Source organism: Magnolia sinica, chromosome 1 (genome assembly GCF_029962835.1).
Source record: "Magnolia sinica isolate HGM2019 chromosome 1, MsV1, whole genome shotgun sequence".
Lineage (NCBI taxonomy): Eukaryota > Viridiplantae > Streptophyta > Magnoliopsida > Magnoliales > Magnoliaceae > Magnolia > Magnolia sinica.
In genome coordinates this window covers 124,354,184-124,381,670 of record NC_080573.1, presented here as the reverse complement: position 1 = coordinate 124,381,670, position 27,487 = coordinate 124,354,184, and the positions used below count along the sequence as shown (strand labels likewise).

Below are 27,487 nucleotides of genomic sequence, written 5' to 3'. Positions count from 1 at the left end.
ATAAGGAATACACTCTAATCCCCCTCCTCCCTCCCCCCAATCCATATTTTCTAGCTATAACCCATTTCCATAGAAAACCCTCCTCCCCACCTAATCGCCAAAGCCATTTCCCCAAAAGTGCAGAATTCCTCAACTCTAAACTTCTAATGCGGGCTCTCCCCTCTTGAAAATGGTCTGCACACCTCCCATTTCATTAAATGGAACCTTTTCTTCTCTTCTGCACATTGCCAAAGAAAATCCTTCTTGGTTTTATCCAGGTGACTGAGAACGGATTTAGGACATTTGAATAAGGATATGTAGTAGACCCAGAGATTGGACATTGCCGCCTTAATCGAAGTTAATCTTCCTCCCAGGGACAAGTACATCCTTTTCCAAACTAAAAGCTTCCTTTCAAATCTTTCTACCATCGGATCCCACAAGTGCTTTGCCAATTTTCCTATGCATAGAGGTAAGCCTAAATAAGTCGAAGGAAAAGACCTTGTCCGACACCCAAAAATACTCGCTAGATCCCCCACCTCTTCCTTAGATAAATGTATCCCCAACAATTCACTTTTGCTTATATTCACCCTAGCTCCAGAGACCGCCTCAAAACAAGTAACAATTTTTCTTAAAGTGTCCACCTTCTCTACTTCCGCCTCGCAAAATAGGATCATATCATCTGCATATTGTAAGTGTGACATTTGAAATTATGATTTATCCACTTTGAAGCCTTCGATAAGATTTGATTCCGCACCTCTTTAAATCATACGACTTAATGCCTTCATAGCTACATAAGGAGATAGCGGGTCCCCTTGCCTCAAGCCCCTCGAAGTGGAAATTCGGAGAACCATTTATCAATACTGAGAATTTTGCATCATATGCCTTTCTCAAACCACCTCAATTTTCTTTTCTTTGTGTCAAGAATGTATGACTCCATGCGCTATCAGAGCACGATCACTATTTGTCAATTTGTTACAAAGGCTGCTTGCGATTATGAAACTACCAAATGAACTGATTGGTTTGTAATTCTGCAAAGTTTCCGCCCCATCGTTTTTTTGGGAGTCAAAGCAATGAATGTAGCACCCAATTCTCCTGCTATTTTACCAGAGTCATAAAACTCATTTATAAATGTGATTATTTGCTTTTATCATTTACCCAAAATTCCTGAAGAAAAAGCAATAGGGAACCCATCTGGACCTGGAACTTTATGCTTTCCTAGTTCATCAACTGGCCATTTAATTTGTTCTCCTGAAAACAGCCTCTCCAATCCTTCTGCCCCTTCTCTTGAAATTGTTTCAAAGGAAAGATTATCTAACTTTGGCCTAGACCATTCTTCCCGCATAAGAAACTCCGTCTAGAATTTTATTATGGCTTAGAAAACAATGCTAGCTGAGTCATGTTCAGCCAAAAGCATTCCTTTCGTCAACGAGCTGAAAGTTTCTAAATAATGGAGTGCTTTAGCTTCCATTTGTTTGGAATCTTTAACAACAGGTGTTTCAGAGAAATATGGTCATGTTTATTTGTCCCTGACAAAAAAAGAAAAAGAAGAAAAAAAGAGTGCTTGTATCCCTGTATTCTTTATATCAAACATTTTCCTGGTAATCATGTTCAACAATACATCCACAGTTAATGCCAGGAGTTTTATTTCCTTATAGTAAATTTGTTATATTGTTACTACTCAGGACACATAGACCACAATTTTTTTGTTATTAAATGAATAATCTCTCTCTAGGGTTGTGGCCAATTTTGCATAGCTCCATTTTTTAAAAATGGGGCCAAAGTGAATAAACTTACTGATATTGATGAGTAAGTGTGATACTCATTGCAAAGCATATTATTTTAGCTGATAAATTAGGAAGTCATGGTGTTCAAGCATCCTTGCTTATGACCTGGCATTCCATGGCCTGTGTAATTTTTATATTCTATCATGGGGCTGTCTCTGGAGCTTTCTATGCTATTATTATTATTATTATTTTTAAATTTTTATGTTCAAATTCTATTTCCTCTCATGCTATTAGTTTTTCTTGCTTGTTGTTTTTGTACTTTACAGTGTTATACTGTTCCCAATAGCATTCACTTTCTACATCACCTTTTGGTTTATACAATTCGTGGATGGGTTTTTCTCTCCGATCTACGCTCAGCTTGGAATCAACATCTTTGGTATGCTCTCTCTCTCTCTCTCTCTCTCTCTCTCTCTCTCTCTCTCAGCTCAGATATACATTTCTCCAAGTTTCTGCACATATACATGTGTGTGCGTGCGTGCTTGCATCCATGCATGCACTATACATATATTTTAAGGATACATAGAGGACCGGCATTGAATGTATAGAATTTAGTGAAGCTGACATTTCATTCATCACATGCATTGTGCTGGTTGACAGTAGTTACCTTTTAAATTGATAAAAAATAAATCCTTCTTAACTCGTGCATGGTTCATATAACCCATATGGAGAGAACACATGAGAGTTATGCATTGACAAGCTATAACTTGTTAAAACCATTATTTGAGAATTAGAAAAGTTGGAACTATTGAAACTGTTATTTTTTACATTCATTATTTGCTTAATTTTCGACATCTTGTATTACCTATTGACGTGGATGATGTCATGGACCCATAGATATAAGTTTTCAGCAAGCTGATTCTGTGAAGGAAGAAGCTTTAATCTCGGTTGCTTGTGTTTTTAATTTTTGACATATCAGATGTCTATCACACATTGTATGATTACAATTATAAGTGCTGTAGTCCTCATGGGCTAACCATAATTCATTTTTTGACATTCATGATGCATCATAAAACAAATCCATCATCCAATGCTTCTTCCTATTGGATGTGATTCCTCTTTATGGTGCTAGAGAGAAGGAAAACAATCATCAAGAGTTTCCATTTGACATATTAGTTAGCAGAAAGATGCTTGTGTCCAACTGGATTACAGAGATGTGATTCCTCTTTATGGCACACTCCCATGTTTGTGTCTAACTGGGTTGACACAACCTTTTCAAATACCGAGACAAGGCGTCAAAACACATGAATATGGGAAACTTGTCCTGTGCACAAGCCCGTGCAGTTTTATATGATTAAAAAGCTATGTTATTATATATTTTCATTAATAAAGGCCTGCGATGCAAGGATAAAACACATCGAACTTAATAAGGTAAAGTTAATGTTTCTAGGTGCTATCTCCGCTTGGATGCTGGAATTCATCCACCTTACTAGTGGCATACATGAAAGCCAACGTGGACTGTTTATATGATCTTAACCTTCTTATTTTGCTTGTTGAATTTGATTGTCATATTGAATGGCTAGGGTAATCTGGTCAGTGTCATTTTCTGGCAATGCTCTATCATTGGGCCCAATATTTGGTGAGTTTGGATGGGCACGCATGTATGCCACATTTACGGTGGATGGGTATCAACATCCTTATAAGTTGTGGCTTGCTGGTTATTCTAACTTTGCCAAAGTTGAATATGGGGCTAGAGATGAAAGAAACAATGCTTTCTTTCCCTAGTAGCTATGGTGATGTTTGTGATAACATTATTTTAAAAGTATCATGTCCTAGTACATGGATCTTAATGAATTTTCCTAGGGATCAGAACAAGTTTTAACAGTGTGGGAGGATGGTGTGGAATATGCGAACATGCTTGGTTTGCAAACCTTTGAATATGCCTCTAGGAGAAATATTTGGTACCATGAAATGCCTCCCATATTCTGCTGAAACACTCCTGTATTGCCATCTGCTTGTTATTGATGTCTCCTTTATCCTTTCTTCTTCTTTTCTTTTCTCTTCTTTTCTTTTTAAACTGCAAATACAAACTATCCTTCGAAAAAAGAAAAGAAATACAAGGTATCCTTCCACAAACAAAAAAAAAAAAAAAAAAAGAAGAAGAAGAAGAAGAAAAGAAAAGAAAAGAAAAGAAGAGGAAAAGAAAACTGCAAATACAAGCCTGCTATGGGGTAGAGACTGCCTATTGCATAATGCAGATCAGATACTCCTTATATTGCAATGCTATTTGATGCAGCAAGATATGAAAAGAATCCGAACTTTAGTATTGGGATAAATACATACCAGTTAAAGCTCAAAATTTCTTCACCAATGTGCCTGATGTTTGAGATAAATACTTAAAATCGTTGACTGTGGAAGTAAATTCCAGCAGTCTTCTTGTTTGTTCAACTAGAAGGATAGATTATAAGCAAATAATGCTATAAAATTGCAGCAAACACATGCTAGGGGGTTGAAGCAACTAATGCTTAGTGGAGAGACAAGTGAGTTCCCAATTGCTGTAGTCTTGCACCAGGGATTGTCATTGAGCCTGTGCCTTTTTGCATTGGTTATGGGCGAATTAATGAGAAGAAATCCCATGATGTGTGTTGTTTGCAAATAACATAATTTTGATTAACAAGATGAGGGAGTGCGTAAAAACAAAGCTAGAGGGATGCTTTAGTATCTAAAGGATTTAAAATTAGTCAAATAAAAACTGAGTACAAGGAGTGCAATTTTAGTAACAATAGGAGTGAGAATGAGGCATTAGGTGTGATTGCTGACCAAGAAGTTGCCAAAATGTCTACTTTCGATATCTCGTGTTGATAATTCATGAGTGGAGAGATTGAGAAGGATGTTGTCCATAGAATTCAAGCGGGGTAGAAGAAATGGAGATGTGCCGTTGGGGTTCTATGTGATGATTGTGTACCACTCAAAGAGAAGGGAAGTTTTATAGGATAGCTATAAGATCATCTATGCTCTATGGGGCAGAATGTTGGGCAGTTAATAATAACATGTTTGCAGGATGAGTGTAGCTGAAATGATGATTTTGAGATGGATGAGTGGCAAGAAGATGAAGGATAGAAATTGAAATGAATGCATCCGAGGGAAACTTAGGAGTAGCACCAATAGGTAATAAGATGAGGGAATCTAGATAGGTGGTTTGGTCATGTGCAATGGAGACCAAGAACTGTGCTGGTTAGAACTTAGGAGTGAGTTGGTACTAGTCGAAGTGTCTAAAAGGGCAAAGGGAAGGCCCAAAAGGACATGGGTGGAGGTTGTAAGAAAAGACTTGATGACCTATGGTCTAACTGGAATTATGGTCCTTAATAGAGTGGAATCATGGGACATGATTCATGTGGCTGACCCCAATTAAGTGGGATAAGGCTTCAATGATGATGGTGGTGGTGGTTATTCCCACCTAGCCGCCCTTTTGACTTCTCTAACATTGCCTTCTACTGCTGTCATCCATTCTTTTTCTGTCGTGATAGTTCCCTGCTTGCATTGAATAATAAGAAACTTGATTTTCTCTATTACTTTTGCTGTCAAAAAGTCCAGAATGAATATTCTACCTTCTCCTCTTTGAATGCTACATAAAATAAACCATCCATATTTGGCAGACCTAAGGACAATCTTTCACTCGACAGTTTGGCTTTGATGTTGCATGGTCTATGATTGAAACTGTCCCTCGATCATTGAACCAAATTTTTAGCCCAAGAGAAAAGTTTTAACATAAACAGTGATAAATGCAAAGGGACATCTCTCTCTCTCTCTATATATATATGTATGTATGTATGTATGTGTATATATATATATATATATGAAGAAAAAATAGAATGCGAAGGGACCGAATACCGAAGAGTAAGGTCATGTGTTCCCAAGTAGAAGTTGCTCATTGCCTATGTTTTGCCTGAGTGGCCTCCATAATACATGATAAGTAGGTTTTGACTGCCTTCTTTTCCGTGATTGTACTTTGTTTTCTTCCGGGGCCTTTTTGTGTAACTTCGGCACAAGCACACGCTGTCAGGCACATGGCAGTTGAGGGAACTCCACATGCCAACTATTTTAAGTACAACCTTATGATAATTAGAAGATGTATTGATGTATCAAATGGTAGTCTACAAAAGAACTTGATATGGCCAAAATGTATCTGGACGAATAGAACTAACATAGAATTATGCAAAAAGAAGTGTATGAATAATACCAAAAGATATGGGAAAGGACAAATGATGATCCTTTTTATCTTTTTCTGTAATGGCTGTAATCAGAACGTGTTTGGCATGTGTTTGGGGTAATTAGAATGTATTTGGCACATGTTTTTCTTTACACATGTAAGGGATGTTTTTAGTTATGGCACGTGTTTGAAGTTAACTCAGAATGAATTTCTGGTTTGCCTTTTCCTGTTTTTTCTCGATTTCAAATTGCTATGAGCAGGAGAAGAAAGTCACTCTTGGATGGTCATTCTCAGTCTGGTAGCAGCAGAGACTCAATTACATCCAGAAGAAAGAAGGGGTGAAAGCGCAGATCAGCAATTTTTCGTAAGTACGGGGCAAGGTTTGAGAAATTAGATTAACTCAGCATTCACAGTAATAGAAATACAGAGGCAGGAGATAGGTACTGAAAGGGTAGCAGCGGTTGTGGTTGGGGAACTGGTAAAACAGTTCGACGGCTCCTCGGTGGAGTTTCAACAGGCAAAGGAAATCGTGGAAGGAAGGTTAGTCAATACGAATCTTCAGGATATGGAAAAGGCAGATACAGTCTTAAAGGAAAATGAGGTACATAAAGTTACAATGGTGCAAGGAATGAAGCGTGTGAAAAAGGTAGTGGGGCAGATAGCTCGCATGCTGAGGGTTACTTTCGGTGATAGACCAGAGGATTACACTATTTTTAATGTTGTGGAAGCAAAAGGAAGACTGGCTTCAGGTTACTTGAGCATGTTATCGGGTCGGGCACAAATGTAAACGGTTTGAACGCCAAAATACAATGATTAAGAGAGTGAGAGGCATTCAAGTGTGTTGTCGGGGTGGATAGAGATGTAGACGGTTTGGACGGATGGGCGCGCATGGCAGGTAACAAGCTCGGGTGGAGGCAGGGAAGGTTGGATGGGCGCGCAAGGCAACAAGTTGCTCGGATGGAAGTAGGGATGGGGTGGGGTTGGGGATCAGACAGAGGAGAAAGGGGGTAGGGCTCTTGGTGGGGCCGCTCGGGTAGAGAGATGGGAAAATGAGTAGGGTTTGGGGCGGGGGCCCTCAGGCTTGGGCGTTTGAATGGGAAATGAGGGTTAGGGTTTGAAATTTCAATTTGGGGTGGGGGCGCTTGGCTCAGGCGTTCGAATGGGAAAGGTGGGTTAGGGTTTGAAATTTCAATTTGTATTAAGTGACCGAGACTAAGCCGAGTCAAATTGAGTCGAGTTCGAGTTGTGGTCCAAGCCAAGCTAAGTCGAGCTCGGGCTAGCTTCGACTCGGCTCGAAATTTTTTCGAGCCCCAAAAAACAAGTTCACTAGGCCCGAACCCAGCTTCGAGTCAAGTCGAGCGAGCTAACTTGGTTTGTGTCCAGCTCTACTCAATGGTGAAATTCTATAAGGAGCTCTTATCAAAGGAAGAATGGGTTAGACCTATAGTTGATGATCTCCATTTTCATACTATCTCGAGGGAGGTGGCCGAATCTTTTGAGGAAGCTTTTACAGTTAATGAAATTGAAGCAGCTATTTCGAAGTTGGAATGTGATAAAGCCCTGGGTCTGGATGGTTATCTGATTGTTTTTTTTTCAAAAGTTTTGGGAGCTAGTAAAGAAGGATGTGATGATTTTGTGTATGAATTTTTTAAAAAGGGGTTTATAGTGACGGAATTAGGGGCTACTTTCGTGGCATTAATTCCAAAAAAAGAGGGGGCAGAAAGTTTAAAGGACCTTAGGCCCATTAGTCTCTTAGGGAGCCCCTATAAGATATTGGCAAAAATTTTATCTTCCAGATTTTGTATGGTTATAGGCAAAGTGATTTCCAAATCACAAGGGGCATTTGTAAATGGGTGTCAAATTGTGGATAGTGCGTTGATAGCACGTGAAGTAATTGATTCTTGTAACTAAAAGGGAGTAAAAGGGGCGATTTGTAAGTTGGATATTGAAAAAGTATATGATCATATTGATTGAGATTTTTTAGATTATATGTTGGGTTGATTGGGGTGTGGTCAGAAATGGCTATCGTGGATTGGAGTTTGTATGAAATCGGTAAAATTCTCAATCTTGGTAGCTGGTTCCCTAAATGGTTTTTTTTTTCAAGCATCAAGAGGGCTATGACATGGTGATCCTTTGTCGCCATACTTGTTTGTGGTGATAATGGAGGCTTTCAATGGGATGATGGATAGGGGAGTGGCGGTCGGTTTAGTGAAAGGTCTTAAAGTTGACAATTCTCAGTTTCAAATATCTCATTTACACTACGCGGATGATTCTTTGCTCATGTGTGAGGTAGATGAATTAGAAATAGATAATGTGCGTTTTATAGTTGTTTGTTTTGAGGTGGTGTCGGGATTAAAGGTTAACTCCAATAAAAAGTGAACTTTTAGGAGTTGGTTTATCAAGGGAAGAGGTAGTCCCTTTTGCTTCGATTTTCGGGTGTAGGGAAGGTTCATTTCCAACCACATATCTTGGAGTGCCGTTATGTATAAGAAAGCTGACCAAACATCTATGGGATAAAGTTATTGAAATGTTTCAAGTAAGTTATCAGTTTGGAGAAATGGGCACATGTCTTTGGGAGCTAGATAAACGTTGATTAAGGCGACAATGTCCAATTTACTGGTATATTATATGTCATTATTCAAGTGCCTAGAGGGGGTAGTCAATAAGCTTCAAAATATTAGGAGGGTTTTTTTTTTTTTTTCTTTTTGGGGGGTGGGGGGGATGATAAACATATGTTTCAACTTATGAAGTGGGAAGAACTATGCAAACCTTGGGATCGAGGGGGAGCCAAGTTGAGGGTTTTGGGATAGATGAATTTAACGTTATTGGGTAAATGGGTGTGGAGATTTGGGGTCGAAGAGGGTAGCTTATGGATGGAGGTAGTGAGTATGAAATATGGGGTTCAAGAGGGATCTTGGCGGATAAAGACAGATCATTGTATAGAGCACAGTCCCTTTAGAAAGCGGTAGCCTCTTTAAAGGACAAGGTTTGGGAAGGAGTGAAGTTTACTATGGGAAATGGTGAGGGTATAAGGGTTTGGGAAGATGTTGGGGTAAAAAAGTTGAGGGAGAGTTTTCCCCTTCCCCCAAGATTATCATTGGAGGGAAACTTTCCTGTGGCGAGATGTTATTCTCTCCTTGGGTGAGGAAGTTATTTTGGCCTCTCTTTGTAGGCGGAATTTGTATGAAGAAGAGTTGGAGGAGTATTTGAGATTATTGGAAGTTTCGAGTAAGGCTCGTCCGATGGTTTCTCAAAGGGACTCGATGAGATGGTTAGAAGAAAAGTCTGGAAGGTTTTCAGTCAAATATTTGTACTGAAGGGTTAGTGGTGGTTTAAATGGTTTTGAGGTGAGTCACACAACTTATCTATGGCGATATGGCACTCCCCTGAAGGTAGGCAAGGCTTGGTTAGTGGGAAGAAATAAAGTGCTTACGGTTGACAATTTGTGCAAGAGAAGAATGCCCCTTCCGAACGCGTGTCTACTATGTTATCAAGATGAGGAATTGGTGGCTTATCTCTTCCTTCATTGTGACTTTGCCTAGGTCTGTGATATTTTTCTTGGTAATTTTGTACCTCAATGGGTTATGCCGGCTTCTATTGTTGTTTTCTTTTTGTCTTGGCATGAAGGAAGCAAAGGAAAGATAGGAAAGAAGATATGGCGTCTCTGTCTTTTGCCTGGGATCTGGGTGATATGGTGGGAAAGGAACAATTGGTACTTCAGGAACTGTATAGGTCTTTCTTTGGAAGTCAGCTAGTCAGCAATAGTACTGGTTTCGGAATGGGTGATTGAATCCAAAATGATAGTGGCGGATCGGTTTCTTGCCAATTGAGCAGCTTCGTAGCTTTTGTTTTTTCTTTTTCTTTTCCTTTTTCTTGTATTCTTTAATCTTTATGCTTTTGTCCTCTTTGAAATAAATTCATCACCGTTAAAAAAAAAAGTGTTTACATACCTTTCCAAAAGACAAGTGTTTCTGACATGTAATCCTGATTTTTTTAAAGCATCTGAATTGGGTATTGGATATAGTAATTTTCTAAAGAGTGGTGTATCCTTATCCCATTTGACATTATTTGAATGCGAATTGCAATTCCCTTGATTTGTTTCCCTTGCCACCTGTTTTATTTTGTATGCTTAAAGATTTAACTTTGCTGTTTCTCTTGGTTAGGACTTGGTTTCCTAACCTCCATAACGTTCATCTTCTTGGTCGGGGTGTTCATGTCATCATGGTTGGGGGCATCAGTTCTTGGCCTAGGCGAATGGTTTATCAAGCGTATGCCATTTGTTCGTCATATTTATAATGCTTCCAAGCAAATCAGTGCAGCCATTTCTCCTGGTATTTCCTTATGATTTTCATTTTCTCATTCAATTTGAATATGAGTGCACATTGCTGACGTTCTGTTACTCCACAGATCAGAACACTCAAGCCTTCAAGGAAGTTGCTATCATTAGACATCCACGTATTGGTGAATATGCATTTGGATTTATCACTTCAGCTGTCGTTCTTCAGGTCTGAAATGAATCCCTGGCTCCATTTGCTACCTTGTAAAGTATGAACCATCCTGAAATAATACCTTGCCTTTTCAGTTATAACTTAAACCTTGATCATCTGCATAATAGCCATTTACCTGTGCTTGTCAGTTGCTGGATGATTTGAATTGGTTCATGGGGTAATGAATGCTTACATGCGGGGTTTTTTTTTTTTTTTTTTGTTGTTGTTGTTGTTGTGGATTTTAGGACTGTAATATTCACTTTTGTAAATGAAACATTTCCTTCATTTTCAAAGGCTGTGCCCTTGTTCAAAAACGTGCTGCTCCCCAAGAAACTGGGTCGACTCAGTTTTGGTTGGCTTGAAGAAGAGAGCTGAAATGCCCCTTTTTTTTTTGGGTACAAAATTTGGCAAGTCTTGTATTCTCTATGGAAATTTGAACTCAGAAGTCTTGGATTGTTTTATCTCCAAATTGTGCAATTTGGTTAGTTTATTGTTTTGTCAAAATGGAGTGTTCTAAAATAAAAAGGAACATGGGTATTGATGATTGGTTCTGAAAAGATTCTGGAGAAGATCTGGTGTTTTTCTTGTGTTATTATTGTCAGAGAATGAATCAAGTAGATACCTACTCAAATACATGTATGTTCTGTTAGTTTTTCTTCTCGTCAACTGAAGTATTCTCATTTTTCTTTGATGTTTTTGCAAAAAGAAAGTCTTGTGGTTGCATATTCTTCATCACTTCTGGAGAATCTTGTAAGTCACAACTTTTCATTGTTGGAGATGTGATGACACTTAAAGTCTCCTAGCTTGGTGGGCCTATATGCGTACAGTGTATATGCATGTGTTCATGTGTTTATATGCATTATGCATGTGGCATGTATTTAAGCCATGTGCACATTCACGTCAATTAATGTTTTTTTTTTTTTCCTTATTAATATTCAGGGTTTTACACTTTCATTAGAGCATTTGGATGATGATGCTTTTTTCCCCCTAAATGAAATCCATGATTTTGTTTACAGAGTGATTCTGGGGAAGAGGAGCTCTGCTGTGTTTATGTACCCACCAACCACCTTTACATCGGTGATATATTTCTAATCAACTCCAGAGATGTAATTAGACCAAACTTATCTGTTCGTGAAGGAATCGGTGAGTCTCGTTTTTGTAGTATTATTGTTAGAGATATCATACAAACTGATTTGAGTATGTCTACAGTTCGTCTGGATTTCAAATTGAACAAGTGGGGCTTCCCATGGTTCCAAATCATTGGTATGATTGGGACCACCTTGGATGTACCATGTACCAGCAGCCAAAAATTGCCATGTTGGAAGATCCTAGGCATTGAATTTTTGTCCTTCTGATGAGTGTAGGTCATTGCTATAATTTTTTTATTTTTTAACCGTCTGTTTTCTGGCCACGGCGAATTGAGGGGTTGGAACTTTTCCTGACTGGAAAGAAGTTTGTTGCATGAGCCATCCATTGTGGAGCCCATCGTATTAACCATTTGGATTGCTGTATCATGGTCACTTTTACAAAGTAGGCAACGTGAGTAAACTGTAGATAATTCTCATGTTGAGCATCATATAATATACCTGTTGTTGTGATGACTACCTTTTCTAGTTCTAAAACACTCGTAAACAAATGAGGGCACTGAGTAGAAAGATTTAGAAATTTGAAAATTGACCTGGACAAAATGAGGGCTTAAATCTGACAGCTAAATTTGGTCAAGTAATTTTTTCTGAAGTCCTGTTTTGATATGATTTTTGAAGGTTTTCAAGCTGTCAAACTAGCTTCCGAAGTCACTAATTCAAATTTTACGCAATGATGCAGGACGGATGGCCTAAACTAGGATGATGCAAATAAATTAATTAATGGATTACCGGAGTAAATCAAAGCATAAAATAAAAGTCAATCTACCACAAATTTAGAGAAATCAAATATTCGATTAAGCTTAAGTTCAAGACTGCATCACAATCCTGCAAAATAGATCCTTAAGAGCCAGTTTGGGACGTTGCATTAGAGTGGATTAGAAGGGATGGAATTAGATTTAAGGTAATGAGATAACTGTCAGTGGTTGTCCAGGACTTCCAGTGGATTGGAAGAGCCTTGGATGATCTAGGTTTTTTGTTTGGATGGTTGGTGGGATTCAGCCCTCTAGCTATAAACTCGTGGGAATGTTTGGAAATGCAAGCATTTTTCAACAGTGGGCGTCTTTAGCACCACTACTTCCTATGGTGTGGTCCACTGCAACCTTGGATCTACCTTTGTTTTGGTCCAATTCTCTATAACGAATGGACCTTGCATACTGACAGTGTGGATCAAAGTTATACATCACGGTGGGCCGCCTGTGGTCCCATCCCGTATCCCACGTTGTACCGAGGGATGGGCGAAGCCAGAAGGAGGGATTTTACGAATCCCTTGGGGGCTGGTGCAGATTACGAGGCGTTTTGCGCTGGAGTAACATCCAGCCATCCAAATAGACAGTTGGATGGAAATTTGGATAAAATCCCACTTAATACTATCCAGTTCCATCCAGTGCGTCAGGCCAAACATGCCACAAGGCTATTGATCGGAAAAGGCTCAATGGAAGGTAGGACTTTCATCTAGCATAGGATTCTTTCTAAATTCGAGGATTTAATTGCGCTTTGCTAGGTTTTGGGTTTGGAAATAAAAAATTGGGACTTTAGGATTTTATAAAAGGCTAGGGCTAGGGTTATATAAAATAAGGAAGAAGTGAAAATGATCAATGAGGGGGAGGCCGATCAGCTGTACGGATAGATCCGTGTAGTGTATGGGAACGTACGGACGGTGTGGTGGGAGTTGGTCAGTGATGGGTTGGATTGATGATGGATTTAGGGTTTGAGAAAGAAGAGAAAAATTCAATGAGAAAAGAGGGTTCGAGAGAGAAGAAAGGAATACCTAGATATAACTTTGAATCACTCCAATGGCTTCACACCAAATTCCATTCACAGGAAGTTTTCTTGCTCAAATAAGCAATGTAGAGAAATTTCATTCAATATGTCCATTATCCCAAGTCTCAATTCTCAAACAAATATATATAAAAGAAAGCCTAAGCAAACCCTAAGTCTTTTTATTTATTTATTTATTTATTTTTTAATTTTTAATTTTTATTTTTTTTAAAAGAAGATTCATTTAACGAGAAAGATGTACATGACAGATTTCGGGCAAGCCCAAAGACAAAAAGGGGAAGGACCCACCTATCATATGAAAGCAACAAGATTAAGAAAGACAAAGCTAATTTCCCTCCCTCAGACAACCTAAGCCAACTCTATCTAGAAAAAGGAGGCCATTGATCCGCCTTGGGAGCTCCTCGTGGTGATTGAAGAAATGGTGAGTTTGGTTGTTACTTCCCCCTTGGGCTAGCGCATCCGCCACCGTGTTAGCTTCCCTACGACTATGGGAAATGACTACGTCCATATTGGTCATAAGAGATTTGATCCTGGTCCACCAATATTGAGTGGCCCAAGTGATGGAGGACACTTTAGAAAGGGACCCGATCGCCGTTTTGGACTCGTTGGCCAACTCCACCTTAGAGAAGCCCAAAGAAAAGCATAGGGAGAGGCCCTCCCAAATAGCTCTGATCTCGGCCTTGGTGTTTGAACCGAAGCCATAACCTAAAAAGAAAGCGAAAAGGATGTTGCCCGCATGATCCCTACACACAACACCACCCCTGGAAGGGCCCGGGTTGCCCAGGTAAGAGCCATACACGTTGATTTTGATCCAGCCCAAATGCGGTCTCAACCACTTGACTACGTGGACAGGCCTAACCACCGTGGCTGACCCCACAATCCCAAGTGTAGAAAGGGCCGTTGCTGAGGTCCTCCTAATCACCATAGGAAGAGGAAGGGAAGGCTCAAGACGGGTGATCCAGTGATGGACCTTGGCGATCACAATATTCGACAATTCTTCAAAGCGAACTGTGTTCCTGGTGATGCAGGACAATTAACCACTTGCTTTAAAAGCTCGAACTGTTAGAGTATGACGAATTAATCCCTTTATCTCATAGCCCAGGCCCCACATCTCATGGGTTAGGACCTCGGCCGAACTCCCCTTGTGGGCTCGTGGGCCTCAAATCACACGGGCTGCCCACCCCGAGTGTGTCCCCGCATCCTACAGGCTACCCCACTCGAGCCCGGTGTGAAATGCACATTAATCACTCCCAGTGAGGAGTTTCGAACACGAGACCTCCCCCGTGGGCCCTGCCCACCCGATGTGAAAATGCCCCTGCATTCCACAGCGACCCTACTCAAGCCCGGTGTGAAAATGCCCATGCATTACCTGGCCAACCAGATTTCCTAGAAGATGAAGGGTTTAGGCCCTTTAAGATTGAGAAGCGATCGGAGGATCTAGCTGAGGACCACCATTTGGAAGCGATGAATGGATATTGAAGAGGAGTTCAAAGTTGTCCCACACTTTGACGGCTAGGGGACCGAATGAGAAGACATGATCAATCGTCTTGACCGGGGGGGTTGTGTTTAGCAAGCTCATCAAGACGCCAAAGAGATCCCTCTAGTTTGAATTTTTTCATCGACAGGGACAACACTGTAAATGATCTTCCAAGAGAGGATGGCTAATTTCAGCAGGAGTTTTGGGTGCCACACCCACTTCGCCCGCCTTTTCGAATCTCCTGGAGGAGTAGAACTCTTCCAAGCCGATCTAATAGAGAATTCACCTGACGATGAATCGATCCAATTGCGCCTATCATCAAGGTTTGACGTGCAGATCCCCTCGTCCGTGACGTGGTCCAGCAACGTCTAGGGGAGGATACGCTGGACCCCTGCTGGATTATGCCAACCAGAGGGTCCAATCAGCTCATGGACGGCTTGAGGTTGAGGGGAAAAAGAGAGGGGGACCCATTCCCTAAGAGGACCAAAACCTGTCCAATCGTCTTCCCAAAAACTGCACTCCTCTCTGCCAATAATCCAATGGCTATGGGCAACAACTTCAGGGAATAACTTGAAAAGAGCCTTCCAAAGGGGGGAGGCAAAGGGGGCCAGACTCACACCATCGGTGAGAGGGAGGTCGACGACGTATTTCAGTTTCACAAAGGCGGCCCAACAACTATCAATACCCATGTACCTGATGGTCCAAGCCATTTTCATCCTGAAGGCCTTCATAATGCTGGTTAGGCTCTTCATCCCAAGGCCACCTTCAAATTTTGGGGGGGAGATCTTCTAACTAACCCAATGGCAGCGTGCGCTCTCCGTCCCAGCCCCAGAAGAAGTCGGAGAAGGCTTTTTCTAGGTTGCATAACAATGAAGGAGGGACCTCCGTTGCTGCCATAGTATGAAGTGGAACGCTGTCTAGAACGTGACTGATCAGGGTTAAACGACCCGCTTGGGAGAGGATCCTACTCTTCCAACTTGATATTCAGTGCTGGATTTTCTCAACTAGAGCTTGGAAATAAAAGACTCTTGGTCTCCCTTTGAAAATGGGGACTCCAAGGTAGGTGAGTGTGGCAGTCCCCTTATTGAAACCCAGGATTCTTTGGACTGATCTGACCCTCATATCTGATTGAGTAGCTGAGAGGACGAAAAAGCTTTTTTTGGAGTTATTTTTTGGCCTGATGCCATCTGGTATTGGGATAGGAAGCACTTGATACACCTAATAGATTCACAACTACCGTTAGCGAAAAGCATTGTGTCATCCGCAAAAAGCAGATGGGAAATTAGCAGGCAGCTTCTTCGGCTTGTGAAAGGGTGGCAGAGACCACTGGATAACATAAATTTATATCCTCTACTAAGGACCTCAGCCTCTAGGATGAATAAGCTTGGAGCTTGGCCGATGCCTCTAGAGGACTTGAAGAAACTGCAAGGTTCACCATTGATGATGACGGAGAACCAGGAGTTGTTCTAGCATTTTTCGACCATCGCTACCCATCTCGCATCGAAACCGAACTTATGGAGGACCGCCTTAAGAAAGCTCCAATCGAGCTTATCGTAGGCCTATTCCATATTGAGTTTAATGAGAATGTTTCCACCTCTAGCCTTGTGATCAATATCACGGTTAATCTCTTGCACCATAGCGCAGCTCTCTGCTATAGATCTCCCATGGATGAAGGCCCCTTGTTCAGTGGTAACTATTCTTGGCAGAATCTTGGACAATCTATTAGCAAGTAATTTGGAAAATTTTTTTATAAACGCAATTACAAAGACTAATAGGGCGAAAGTCAGGAAAAGTATCTGTTGAAGGAGATTTTGGGATGAGGCATAGAAGAGTCGATGAAGGCCCTTGGGAGAGCTCCACCGTTGAAGAGAGATTTTGTAGCTAGGAGGAGATCTTGGCCCACGATGTCCCAACACCCCACGAAAAAAGCTCCAGAAAACCCGTCCGGGCTTGGAGCACCATCAGGAGGCAGCCCTTTAGCTGCAGCAAGGACTTCTTCAAGCAAACCCTAAGTCTAGAACTATTCTTGACCGTCCGAATCTATTAACAGTAAAGATCAAAACATAAATCTCTAACAACGTAAATAAACTGAAAAATAAAGTAGAAATAAAGATGTACCATACGGCACAAGGATTATCTCTCCAACATGCAACAGGTACGTCCACACGTCATCAACAACCTAGATGAATGTGGTCCAACGTGTCCATGGCTTGGATGTGCAAGACTAGAGTGTCTGCACACCGAAACTCGAATCTCTGAACATATCCAACAGTCCGGGTCATTAAACTGATGTGTCCAAGATATCCAATGGCATGGTCTAATGTTTATAACGTCCAGGTGTGGTCCAGGCCAAGTTGGGTGACGTCCAAACAGTCCAAAGATGTATCAATTAGTTCCAAATAAGCAACCAACATGCATCTTCCCAATGTATGGTCTTCAAAGATGCACAACCATGCATGCGGTGTCTTTAACGTGGCTAAGAACTTGAATTGGGTCCACTGGGCCTCTTGTAACGATCATCCAACCATAATGAAGCTGGGGCTGGGGCCTCAGCTCTCCTCCTCTGATAAACTCGTGTAGGTGCTTGGAAGCCCTCATCAACTCCCCTCGGCTGAGAAGAGTTTGCCTCTAGCGAAATAAAATGACAATAACACTCTAAAAGATCTGTATCTAGTCTCTGAAGCTCGTTCTCGGTGATCCAAGTGCTATATGACTTTGGTCTGTTTTTCCACTTGATGAGATACTTTTGAAAACCTCCATGTTTGGTGGAAACCACGTATTCATCCAAGATACCTTCTATCTCCTCTTTTGGTAGGTATGGATGGTAAATGAGGCAAAGAATGAGAAGGTTGGTCAGGCAAGAGCCACGGGTCATGGATTGGATTGGGAGCACTACTATCTTGGTCAATGTGAAGGTCAAGAAAAGGGCAAGCGGATGAAAGTGTTGGATCCTTAAATGACACAAGATCTTCCACATTGAATGTGGAACTAATGTCCATGTCAAGTGGGAGATCTTTAACATATGTATTGGAACCCAATCTTTTCAATATCTTATAAGGTCCACTACGGGCTTGTAATGTCTTCACGACCCCTTGTGGAAACCGTTCCGGCCTTATTCGAACCATCACATAATCTCCTACTTAGAATTTCTTAAAGTTGCAATGAGAATCAACAAATATTTTATACTTTTCATTGCTCATGGTAATCTGTTTCTTAATTTCATTATGCAAATCATGAATATGCCGTACAAATGTATCTGCAGACTTTGAAGGCTTGTGGGGGACTAACATGCGAATGAGATATATAGGCTTCCTAGGCATGTAACCATGAACTACTTCAAAATGACTCGTGCTTATCAATCTATTGATTGAACTGTTATAAGCAAACTCCGCAACTGGTAAAACCGAATCTCAAGTCCTAATATCGTTACCCACAAGACATCACAATAGGTTACCTAAGCTTCAATTGACCACTTCCGTCTGACTGTTAGTTTGAGGGTAGTATGCCATTGAGAACTGGAGTCTCGCACCCATCATACGGTCAAAGTGTCTTCCAAAAATTGCTCATGAACCTCACATCTCTATCAAACATAATGGTCTTTGGCAAACCATGTAAGCGAACCACCTCTCCAAAGAAAAATGTTAGATATTTTGGAACATGGAAGAAAATGGGTTATTTTCGAAAAACGATCAACCACCACAAAAATGGAATCGTGCTTTCTGCTCGTCTTGGGTAGCCCGTACGAAATCCATGCTGATATCCTTCCAATGAGCATGTGGTACTGGCGAAGGCGCATATAACTCAGTATTTTGCCTTTTCTGCTTTGCTGTCTGCTAAGTCCTAGATTGCCCAATAATTTTGGCAACGTCTTGCTTAAGAGTAGGCCAATAAAATCTATCCTCAATAAGGCCAATAGTCTTGTTTCTACCAAAATGACCGGCTGCTCCTCTTGCATGAATTTCCCAAACTAGAAAAAAATATCGTAGGAAGGCACGTAGAATTTAGAGTCCGTCGCCTTTAAATAAGAACTCATTAATCAGGACAATCCCACTGTCACTCCTCTATTGGTCACCCAAAAGTGATGTGTACACCTCTCCAAAATCTGGGCACACAAAATATTCTCATTTCAATTGATTGAATCCAGTGACTTCTACACTCATGGATTGAATTAATGCCACTCTATGGCTATGGGCATCGACAGGTTTGTTTTTGACCTTGGCTTTGTGTTTCAAAACAAAATTATACTCTTGGAGAAAATCAACCCACTTGGTATGCCTTGGGTTTACTTTCTTTTGGGAGTTGAGGTATCGCAAGGCCTCATGGTTAGAAAACAGGACAGACTCTTGTGGTAGTAGGTAATGTCGCCAACGTTGCAAGGATCGGACTACTGTGTAGAATTCCTTGTTATAGGTAGAGTAATGCTGCTTCACTTCCTTCAACTTCTCACTAAAATAGGCAACAAGGTGCCCTTCCTGGCTAAGCACTCAACCTATACTTAGGGGTGCACACCGGTCGGTTTGATCCGGTTCTGGGTTGAAACCGGAATCGAACCGTTCCTAATGATTGTAGGATTTCCGAAACCAAAATCGAACCGTTAGCACCCTAGAACTGAACAGGAACCAGACCATTAAAATCGGTTCGGTTCCATGGTTCAGAGAGAGAGAGAGAGAGAGAGAGAGAGAGAGAGAGAGAGAGGGTAGTCGCAGCAGGGTTGGGTTAGCGTGAATAGGGGTTAGGGACTTGGGCTTTTTTACTCTAGAACCAAACCAAACCGGATCGTTTGGTCGGTTCCGGTTCGATTCCATGGTTCTACCAGTTCGATGTGCACCCCTACCTATACCTATACCAGATGCGTCATACGCAATCTCGAAGACTTTAGAAAAGTCAGGAAGGCGCATGATAGGAGTCTCAATCATTTTAGCCTTAATTTCTTTGAATGCTTTGAAGGCAACATTAGTCCATTTGAACTCTCCCTTTTTAAGGCAATCCATGATAGGAGCCATAATGGAACTAAAGCCTCGAATGAATCGCCTATAAAAAGTAGCTAAGTCGTGGAAGCTACGTTCCTCAAGAATGTTTTGTGGTTTAGGCCTACTTACTATAGCCTTAACTTTCTCGGGATCCGCAAATATGCCATCAGATTAAACAATGAGCCATAAGAAGATAACTTTATCAGACATGGAAGAATACTTCTTTTGGTTGGCATATAGCTTCTCATTTCTAAGGACCCTACTAAATTGCCTCAAATGGTGGAGGTGTTGTACCTTAGAGGTATAATAAATAAGGATGTTGTAGAAATATACCACTAGGAACTTACCCATAAAGGGCCTCAACACCCAGGTCATCACTCTTATGAATGTATTCGAAGCGTTAGTCAAGCGAAGAGGCATGACCAACTACTCGTATAACCTATCATTCGTCTTGAAGGTTGTCTTCCATTCATCTCTTTTGTGATTGCGTATTTGATATACCCATTTTTTATGTTAATTTTAGAGAAGACCATGGCACTGGCCATCATATCTAACATGTTGTCAAGACATGATATAAGAAACCAATACTTGACCGTGATCTTGTTGATGACCCGACTGTCCATGCACATGCGTCAAGTGCCATCCTTCTTAGGCGTGAGGAGGGCTGGCACGGCACATGGATTCAAACTTTCCTGAATAAATCATTTCCTAAGAAGCTCATCAACTTGCTTCTTCAATTTTGTATGCTCTGCGGGGTTCATTCAGTAGTGGGGGAGGTTTGATAGAGTCGACCCAAGGACTAAATCGATAGCATGCTAAATGTCCTGCATGAGTGGAAGCTCATTCGGTCGATCCTCTAGGAAAACATCATGGAAATCCTCCAATACCCGAATTACCTTAGGTGTCAACTCTATGTTGACCTCAAAGACAACTTCTCTCACCACGAGGGCGTACACCATCGAATAAATTCTAGCCTCTCTTTCAAACTCTCTGGCATTTATTATGTGGAGAGACTTAGGTTGAGGCTTCTTCCCATCTTTCGAGTAACTCTTCTTTATGTCATCTTTTTCCGGGGCGCTTTGGGGTTGGGGAAGATTTAACCTGATCCTCTAATCTTTGTAAATTAAAAAACACGTATTCGAACGGTCGAATAGTGTCACATCACGATCATACAACTAGTGTTTACCTAAAATGATGTGGCCTACATCCATAGGTAACGGCCAAAACATCACACCACAACATGTTTTTGTAGGAAGAAAACTAAATGGGAACAAGACACTATTGAGAAACCGGCATCGATGACGCATCAACGCATGAAACTCAATATGGTTGAGGGCGAGTGATGGGATTCAAACCCAAATGAGATGCAATGCTAGCGATGACAACATTGGTGCAACTACCACTATCAATTATTACTTTACAATTTTTGTCGCCACACTTGGAGTAAGTATAAAAAATTGAATTTTCGCGCCAATCATCACTTTCTTTGGCTTGGGCCAAGGCGCAACTGACAACTGTAAGTGGTGCGGCCTCAACTTCTTCAGCTTTTTCATCACTAGCACCAACTTTTGGCTCATAGACTTCTTCATCATAATCGTCCCGATCATCCCCATCCTATTCATCAATCACGAGGGCTGTATTTTGCTCTCTTGTAGGGCATTAGTATGCGAAATGGCCCTATCCTTGGTAGTCGTAACACCACGCTTGCTCACCTCCCCCCAAGCTGGTACTAGCTAAATCTTTATCTTTCACATCCCGATTATTGGACGAAGTGCCAGTAGGGGGCTTTAAAATGACTCCCAAAATTAGGCTTCTCCTCGGGGAGTGGCCTTGACATTGGAATCACGTGAGTTGAATCGCCTCACAAATTGCGGTTTCAGATACCGCTTGAGTTCTTGCACTACTTGATATGCATGCTCTATAGTGCTGATGTTGTGAGGAATGAGCTCTCGTTGAAGCTTGGGTTAAAGGCCCATTCCGAAGCGAGAAAGGGTCACTAACGGGTCCTCCTTGATGTTACATCGCATCATATACTCATCAAATTTTGCGATGTAATCAACCGCAAGCATAGATCCTTGAGGAAGGGATCGCCACTGATCAACGGGCCTTTAGCGGTAAGAGAGGAGAAGATACCTTTTCTTTAAGATGTCATTCATCCTAGTCCACCGTGAGATTGGATCGTCACCAAACCTCTCAATCTTTCGCTCAACATTCGTCCAAAACAGTTTGGCTTGGCCCACCAACTCCATCTTAGTGAGCCTCACCTGATGGCTATCAGACATATCTTACCACTCAAAATAATGATCAATGTCTGCAAGCCAGTCGAGGAATGCCTTTGGGTCCAAGCGACCGTTATAACTCGACGGTTCAATCTTTACGCTCTTCATCACTCGCTCATTGGGATCAGGGTGGGTTTGGTACTCTATAAGGGGCGGTTGGGCATGCCGCCCCCCCCCCCCCCCCCCCACCAAAAAAAAAAATAAAAAATCACGACCAACGTCTAGGTCACACTCTCTCTCACGCCCTCCACCTTGACCTCCCACCTGGGATTGATCATCTTCCAAATTTGCACGGTCTGCATGAAGGGGAGTTTCCAACTCGGTCATGTGAGTATTGATCTCATTCTGGAGGGCTGCTAGTTGGTTACTGGTGGTTTTGCTTTGTGCCTCGATCACCGTGAGACGGTTATTGATGGCATTGATAGCCTCGACAAGCTATTCCGAATTCATTGTGGGGTGTAGACCAAAACGACGCCCACTATGGGTACGCATAAACTAGGCACGCTAACTAGGAAGGGCTGGCAACTAAACTCCCTAAATGCAATGTGCTGAAGATGGAAAAAGTTGCTAACTCTAGATGTGGCAATATGAAAACCCTAGACTCTAAATGCAATGGACTCGGGAAACCCTAAGCTAACCTAGGCTCTGATACCAAGATTTGATGCAGGACGGATGACCTAAACTAGGATGATGCAAATAAATGAATTAATGAATTACCAGAGTAAATCAAAACATAAAATAAAGCCAATATACCTCAAATGTAAAGAAATCAAATATTCAATTAAGCTCAAGTTCAAGACCACATCATAATATCGTAAAATAGATCCTTAAGGCTATTCATCAGAAATGGCCCAATGGAAGGTAAAACTTCCATTTAACATAGGATTCGTTCTAGATTTGAGAATTCAATTGCGCTTTCCTAGGGTTTGGGTTTAGAAATAAAAAATTGGGAATTTAGGATTTTATAAAAAAGCTAGGGCTAGGGTTATATACAATAGAGAAGAAGAGAAAATGATCATTTAGGGGGAGGCCGATCGGTTGTACGGACACTGCATGGACAGATCTGTGCAGTCCGTACAGTCATATGGACAGTGGTGGTGGGACTGGGTTGGTTTGGTTGGTGATGGGTTGGATAGATGATGGTAGAGTTGGGGTTTGAGAAAGAGAAGAAGGAAATACTTGAATAGGAATAAGAAAGATAAACTTGGAATCACTCCAACTGCTTCACACCAAATTCCATTTTAAGGAAGTTTTCTTGCTCAGAGAAGCAATGTAGAGAAATTTCATTCAATATGTCCATTATCCCAAGTCTCAAGTCTTAAGCAAATATGGATACATATATAGAACTATTCTTGATTGTCTAAATTTATTAACTATAAAGATCAAACCATAAATCTCTAACAATCTAAAATAAAACTGAAAAATAAAGCAGAAATAAAGATGTGCCACACGTCACAATGATGATCTCCAACATGCAACAGGTACGTCCACACGTTCACACGTGATCAACGACCTGAGTAAATGTGGTCCAATGTGTCCATGGCTCGGATGTGCAAGACTAGAGTGTCCATACACCCAAACCCGAGCCTCCAAACATTTCCAATGGTCCAGATTGCTAAAATGATGCGTCTAAGATATCCAATGGCATGGTCTAATGTTTGTAACGTCCAGATGTGTTCCGGGTCAAGTTGGGTGACTTCCAAACAGTCCAAAGATGTATCAATCAGTTCTAAATAAGCAACCCACATGCGTTTTCCCAGTGTGGGGTCTTCAAAGATGCACAATCATGCATGTTGGGTCTTTAACACGTCTAAGAACTTGAATTGGGTCCACTGGGCCCCATGTAATAATGATCAGCCTACCATAATGAAGTTGAGGCTGGGGCCTTAGCTCTCCTCCTCTGATAAACTTGTATTGGTGCTCGGATGCCCTCATCACTCAACGTCTTATTGAGCTAGTGGAATGCTATTGCAGTCACGTGGTTCATACTTCATAGAGTGTTCAATAACATCTCCACTGTACGCATGGCACTTGTTTGTGGTGATCAGGACTGTTGATTTGGGGAGCCGCAATGTGTGCGGGCGACAGCTCAAAAGGGGACTGAACTTGGAATCACCCTATCAGTGGCCTACAAAATGGATGGATAACTCAAAGAATGAGCAGCTCTCATTGGTCACTGTGCTCCACCATATCAATGCCCCACCATATCAATGCCCATTGCCCACAATCATCAAAAGTATTTGCCCCATTCACACAGGGTACTGCTTCATACAACCAAGGGCATGGTGCAGAGGGAGGGATGAAAATGCATCACATCCTCTTGAATTTCTCAAATGGCTCCATTTGAGATTCAATGTCATTGTAACTGCATAACATGGGTTTCTTCTTCTCCTGTCCTTTTTTTTTTCCCTGCGTGATTGGAGTCTTATGCCTTATATCTGTTTGCAAATGCAGAGATTGTTGTTTCTGGGGGCATGTCGATGCCTCAGATCCTGTCAACGTTGGACTCACAGACAATACAGGTGGATAGAACTAGAGCTAGCAGAAGCTGAATCTTGAGAGAGATGGAGGGTCGTGCCTTGTATTTCTATTCCCCCCTTTGGTTTGAGCTATCGGAAGCATCTGCACGGTTTGATTTTGTCAGTTTTTCGGGTTCCCATATTTGGCTGGATTCTGATAGCATGTAACATTCTGTTTTCTGGTTTTCACCCTGGTGCTGGAAAGTTGTAGGCAGAAGAGGCTAAGAATTGTAGGTTGGTGTGGTGTGGGCCTTTTTGAGTAAATTTTCTAGTAGAAAACTCTTTTCAGTTCCAGCGATGTTTTTTTTTTTTTTTTTTTTCCCATTATTTGACCTGGCATGTGATGAAATTTACAGAATGCTGAATCTAAACGAATGTAAGCATGCCATGTGTCCTAGAGCAGGGTGTGGGTCATTCAGAGTGGTTCGGATTCAAACCTAACCATTTGATTTGAATGAAGACCGGAACCCAGTTTTTATTTTAAGAAGTTTTCAAGGAGTGCCAATAGGCAGGGTTGCGAAATCGACCTTAGTGGCTGAGATTTTGGGCCGGGCTGGGGCCCGACTATGGAAGCCTGCCGGAATGGTGAGAAAGACAATGTCAGTATGGCACTGTCCTATTTCAACAAATTAGGACATAATCTTGGGCAGTAAAGGAACAACATGGTCACAGGATGAGTGTAGCTAAAATGATGTTGAGATGGATGAGTGGTCAGATGTGGACAGAGAATTAGAAATGAAATGCATTTGAGAGAAGTTAGAATAGCACCAATAGGTAATAAGACCATGGAAAGTAGACTTGGATGGGTTGATCATGTGCAACAGAGAACAAGAACTGTGCCGTTTAGGAGCGAGTTGGTAAAGTTGAAGGATCTAAAAGGAAGGTAGTAAGAAAAAGACTAATGAATGACTTATGGTCTAATTGAAATTATGGCCCTGGGTAGATTGGAATGGGATTCATGTAGCTGACCTCAATTAGTTAGGACAATGCTTATATGATTGTGATAATGCCATGTTTGAACAACCTTTCATGAATGAGAGGTTGAATTGTTCAACCAATCTGACTTTGGGACTGTGACTTAGCCACCATACCATAATCTAGTCTGTTCAATGTGAGTTTATGTATGGCTTGTGTAACAGTTCTTTGAGTGCCTGTGTATCAAGCCTCATAGCAGAGTATCGAATAACTTCCCTTTGAAAACCTTGAGTTGTAGTTGAGACGGTTAATGTCTCTAGAGGTCGTATCAAGGCATAAACCTTGGAAAATTTTGAAAGGATTGGTAGACATAAGAAATAATGTGAGAAGTATATAAATGATAGAGAAAAAAAAATTGTGGGAAGTAGAAATGATTGAAAACCAATGTGGAATCCATAGGAAATGGAGAGATGAGGATTCCAATGGTAAAAACATATTGTCAGTTTTCCATGTAAATGTCAAAATGCCCGTAATAGAAAATCATTTGTGATATTGGGAAATTTGGGACATCAAGGTGCAACCAAACGCACTGCAGAGAACTTGTGAAGATCACTCAGTTGATGATTGGAACTATTGATCTGATGGACCCATCGAATGGATGGACAGTACCCCAGAACTAGTCCCATTGGAAGATACTACCCTAACATCTTGGGCCTCCATCAGTTCTTTATCTAAACCAATCGAATGATCTTGACCATTGGCCGGTTGCTTGTTGAGCGCATATCACCATCATCTTTCTTTGGCCATCCATTTAGAGGCCATTGATCTTATGTTTAGATTGGTGGAAATTCCCATCCCATGCATCTCTACCAAGCACTCCTCAGATGAATGGTTGGATGATACTACTCGGGTGTGCAGTAAGGGTTGACATTGATTGAGTGCACTCTGGAGCAAAATCCCCATGCCTGAACCCGGTCTGGCCTGCCAGCAAAGGATCTAAGTCCAGACCTCGCCCAGCCTATTTAGTCAAGGGCCCGAAAACTCACGGTCAGGCAAGCCTATGTAGAAATGGTGGTGGATCTTTGCGGATGGGTACTCAACTCAGGTAAACATGGCGGAGTAATTTATCAATTGAGACCGTCCATCTATAGATGACTAATGTTTAAAAATCACACCATAAGACTATCTTGGACAAGACTTCATTATTTAGGCCACTGAATCTTGATCCTTTGATTAATGGATACAGCCATCAGATCTACATGTTCTTTGAACCAATTTCCATCTTCATCAAGACTAACTAGATAGATGGACGGTTCCGATTGATATATACCTGCCAAGTGTATCGGATCTGAAAGCATGCATTTAGTCAATGAAAAGTCTTAAAAATGGAAAATAGTTGAGATAATTCTTTATATGAAAGCAACAGGTACTTGGGAGTGGTAATGGGTCCCGGTTGTACGGGGTAAGCCCAAGCATGACTCATTTACTAAACGGGTCAAAAGTTATTCCTTAAACCCGACCCACAACCTCGGACTCATTTAAACTTATGACGCAACCTGACCCAGTTAATAGTAAATGAGTCGGTTTTGACTGACCCAACCCAGATGGACAAGACCTTAGGATTAAGGATGGAATATGATGTTAAGGCCATGCGCAACCTAGCCCAATCAGTAGACTAAATTCATATATACTGGTCCTCGTAGTTTTTTTGGTTGGGTTGGATCGGGTCATGTAGCCCCAACTCATTAATAATCTATTTTGGCAGGTCTAGTCGTGTAGTTAAACACAGACCCCACCCATTTATTTAAACTGGTGCCACTACCCGTTCAACCCAACCCAACCTATTTTGGCAGGTCTAGTCGTGTAGGGTCCGTTCAACGCAGATTAGCTACTGACAGGTTGAGTAGCGAGGCTAGCAACTGAAGTCACGTCACCAAGTTCCGTGGGCCCCACTATAATGTATGTTTTGTTTTCACGCCTTCCATTCACCTGGATCATTTCAAGGC

At 41.4% G+C, this 27,487-nt stretch overlaps 1 protein-coding gene across 3 annotated transcripts in view; it reads left to right on the top strand.

The window, feature by feature from the left end:
- The window catches only part of LOC131256877 (protein CONTINUOUS VASCULAR RING 1-like), a 33,048-nt gene extending 8,193 nt beyond the window's left edge, over window positions 1-24,855 (top strand). Inside the window, exons 3-7 of one of the 3 annotated variants that reach the window (XM_058257947.1) lie at window positions 2,030-2,139; window positions 10,074-10,241; window positions 10,318-10,415; window positions 11,414-11,540; window positions 24,502-24,855. In XM_058257947.1, coding sequence (XP_058113930.1) covers window positions 2,030-2,139; window positions 10,074-10,241; window positions 10,318-10,415; window positions 11,414-11,540; window positions 24,502-24,599 — 601 coding nt within the window. In that variant the 3' untranslated portion in view covers window positions 24,600-24,855. Of the gene's footprint in view, window positions 1-2,029; window positions 2,140-10,073; window positions 10,242-10,317; window positions 10,416-11,413; window positions 11,541-24,095; window positions 24,216-24,501 lie in introns of those variants that run through there. The other 2 variants (XM_058257957.1, XM_058257964.1) reach the window with 2 other exon arrangements.
- Window positions 24,856-27,487: the final 2,632 nt, after the last annotated feature.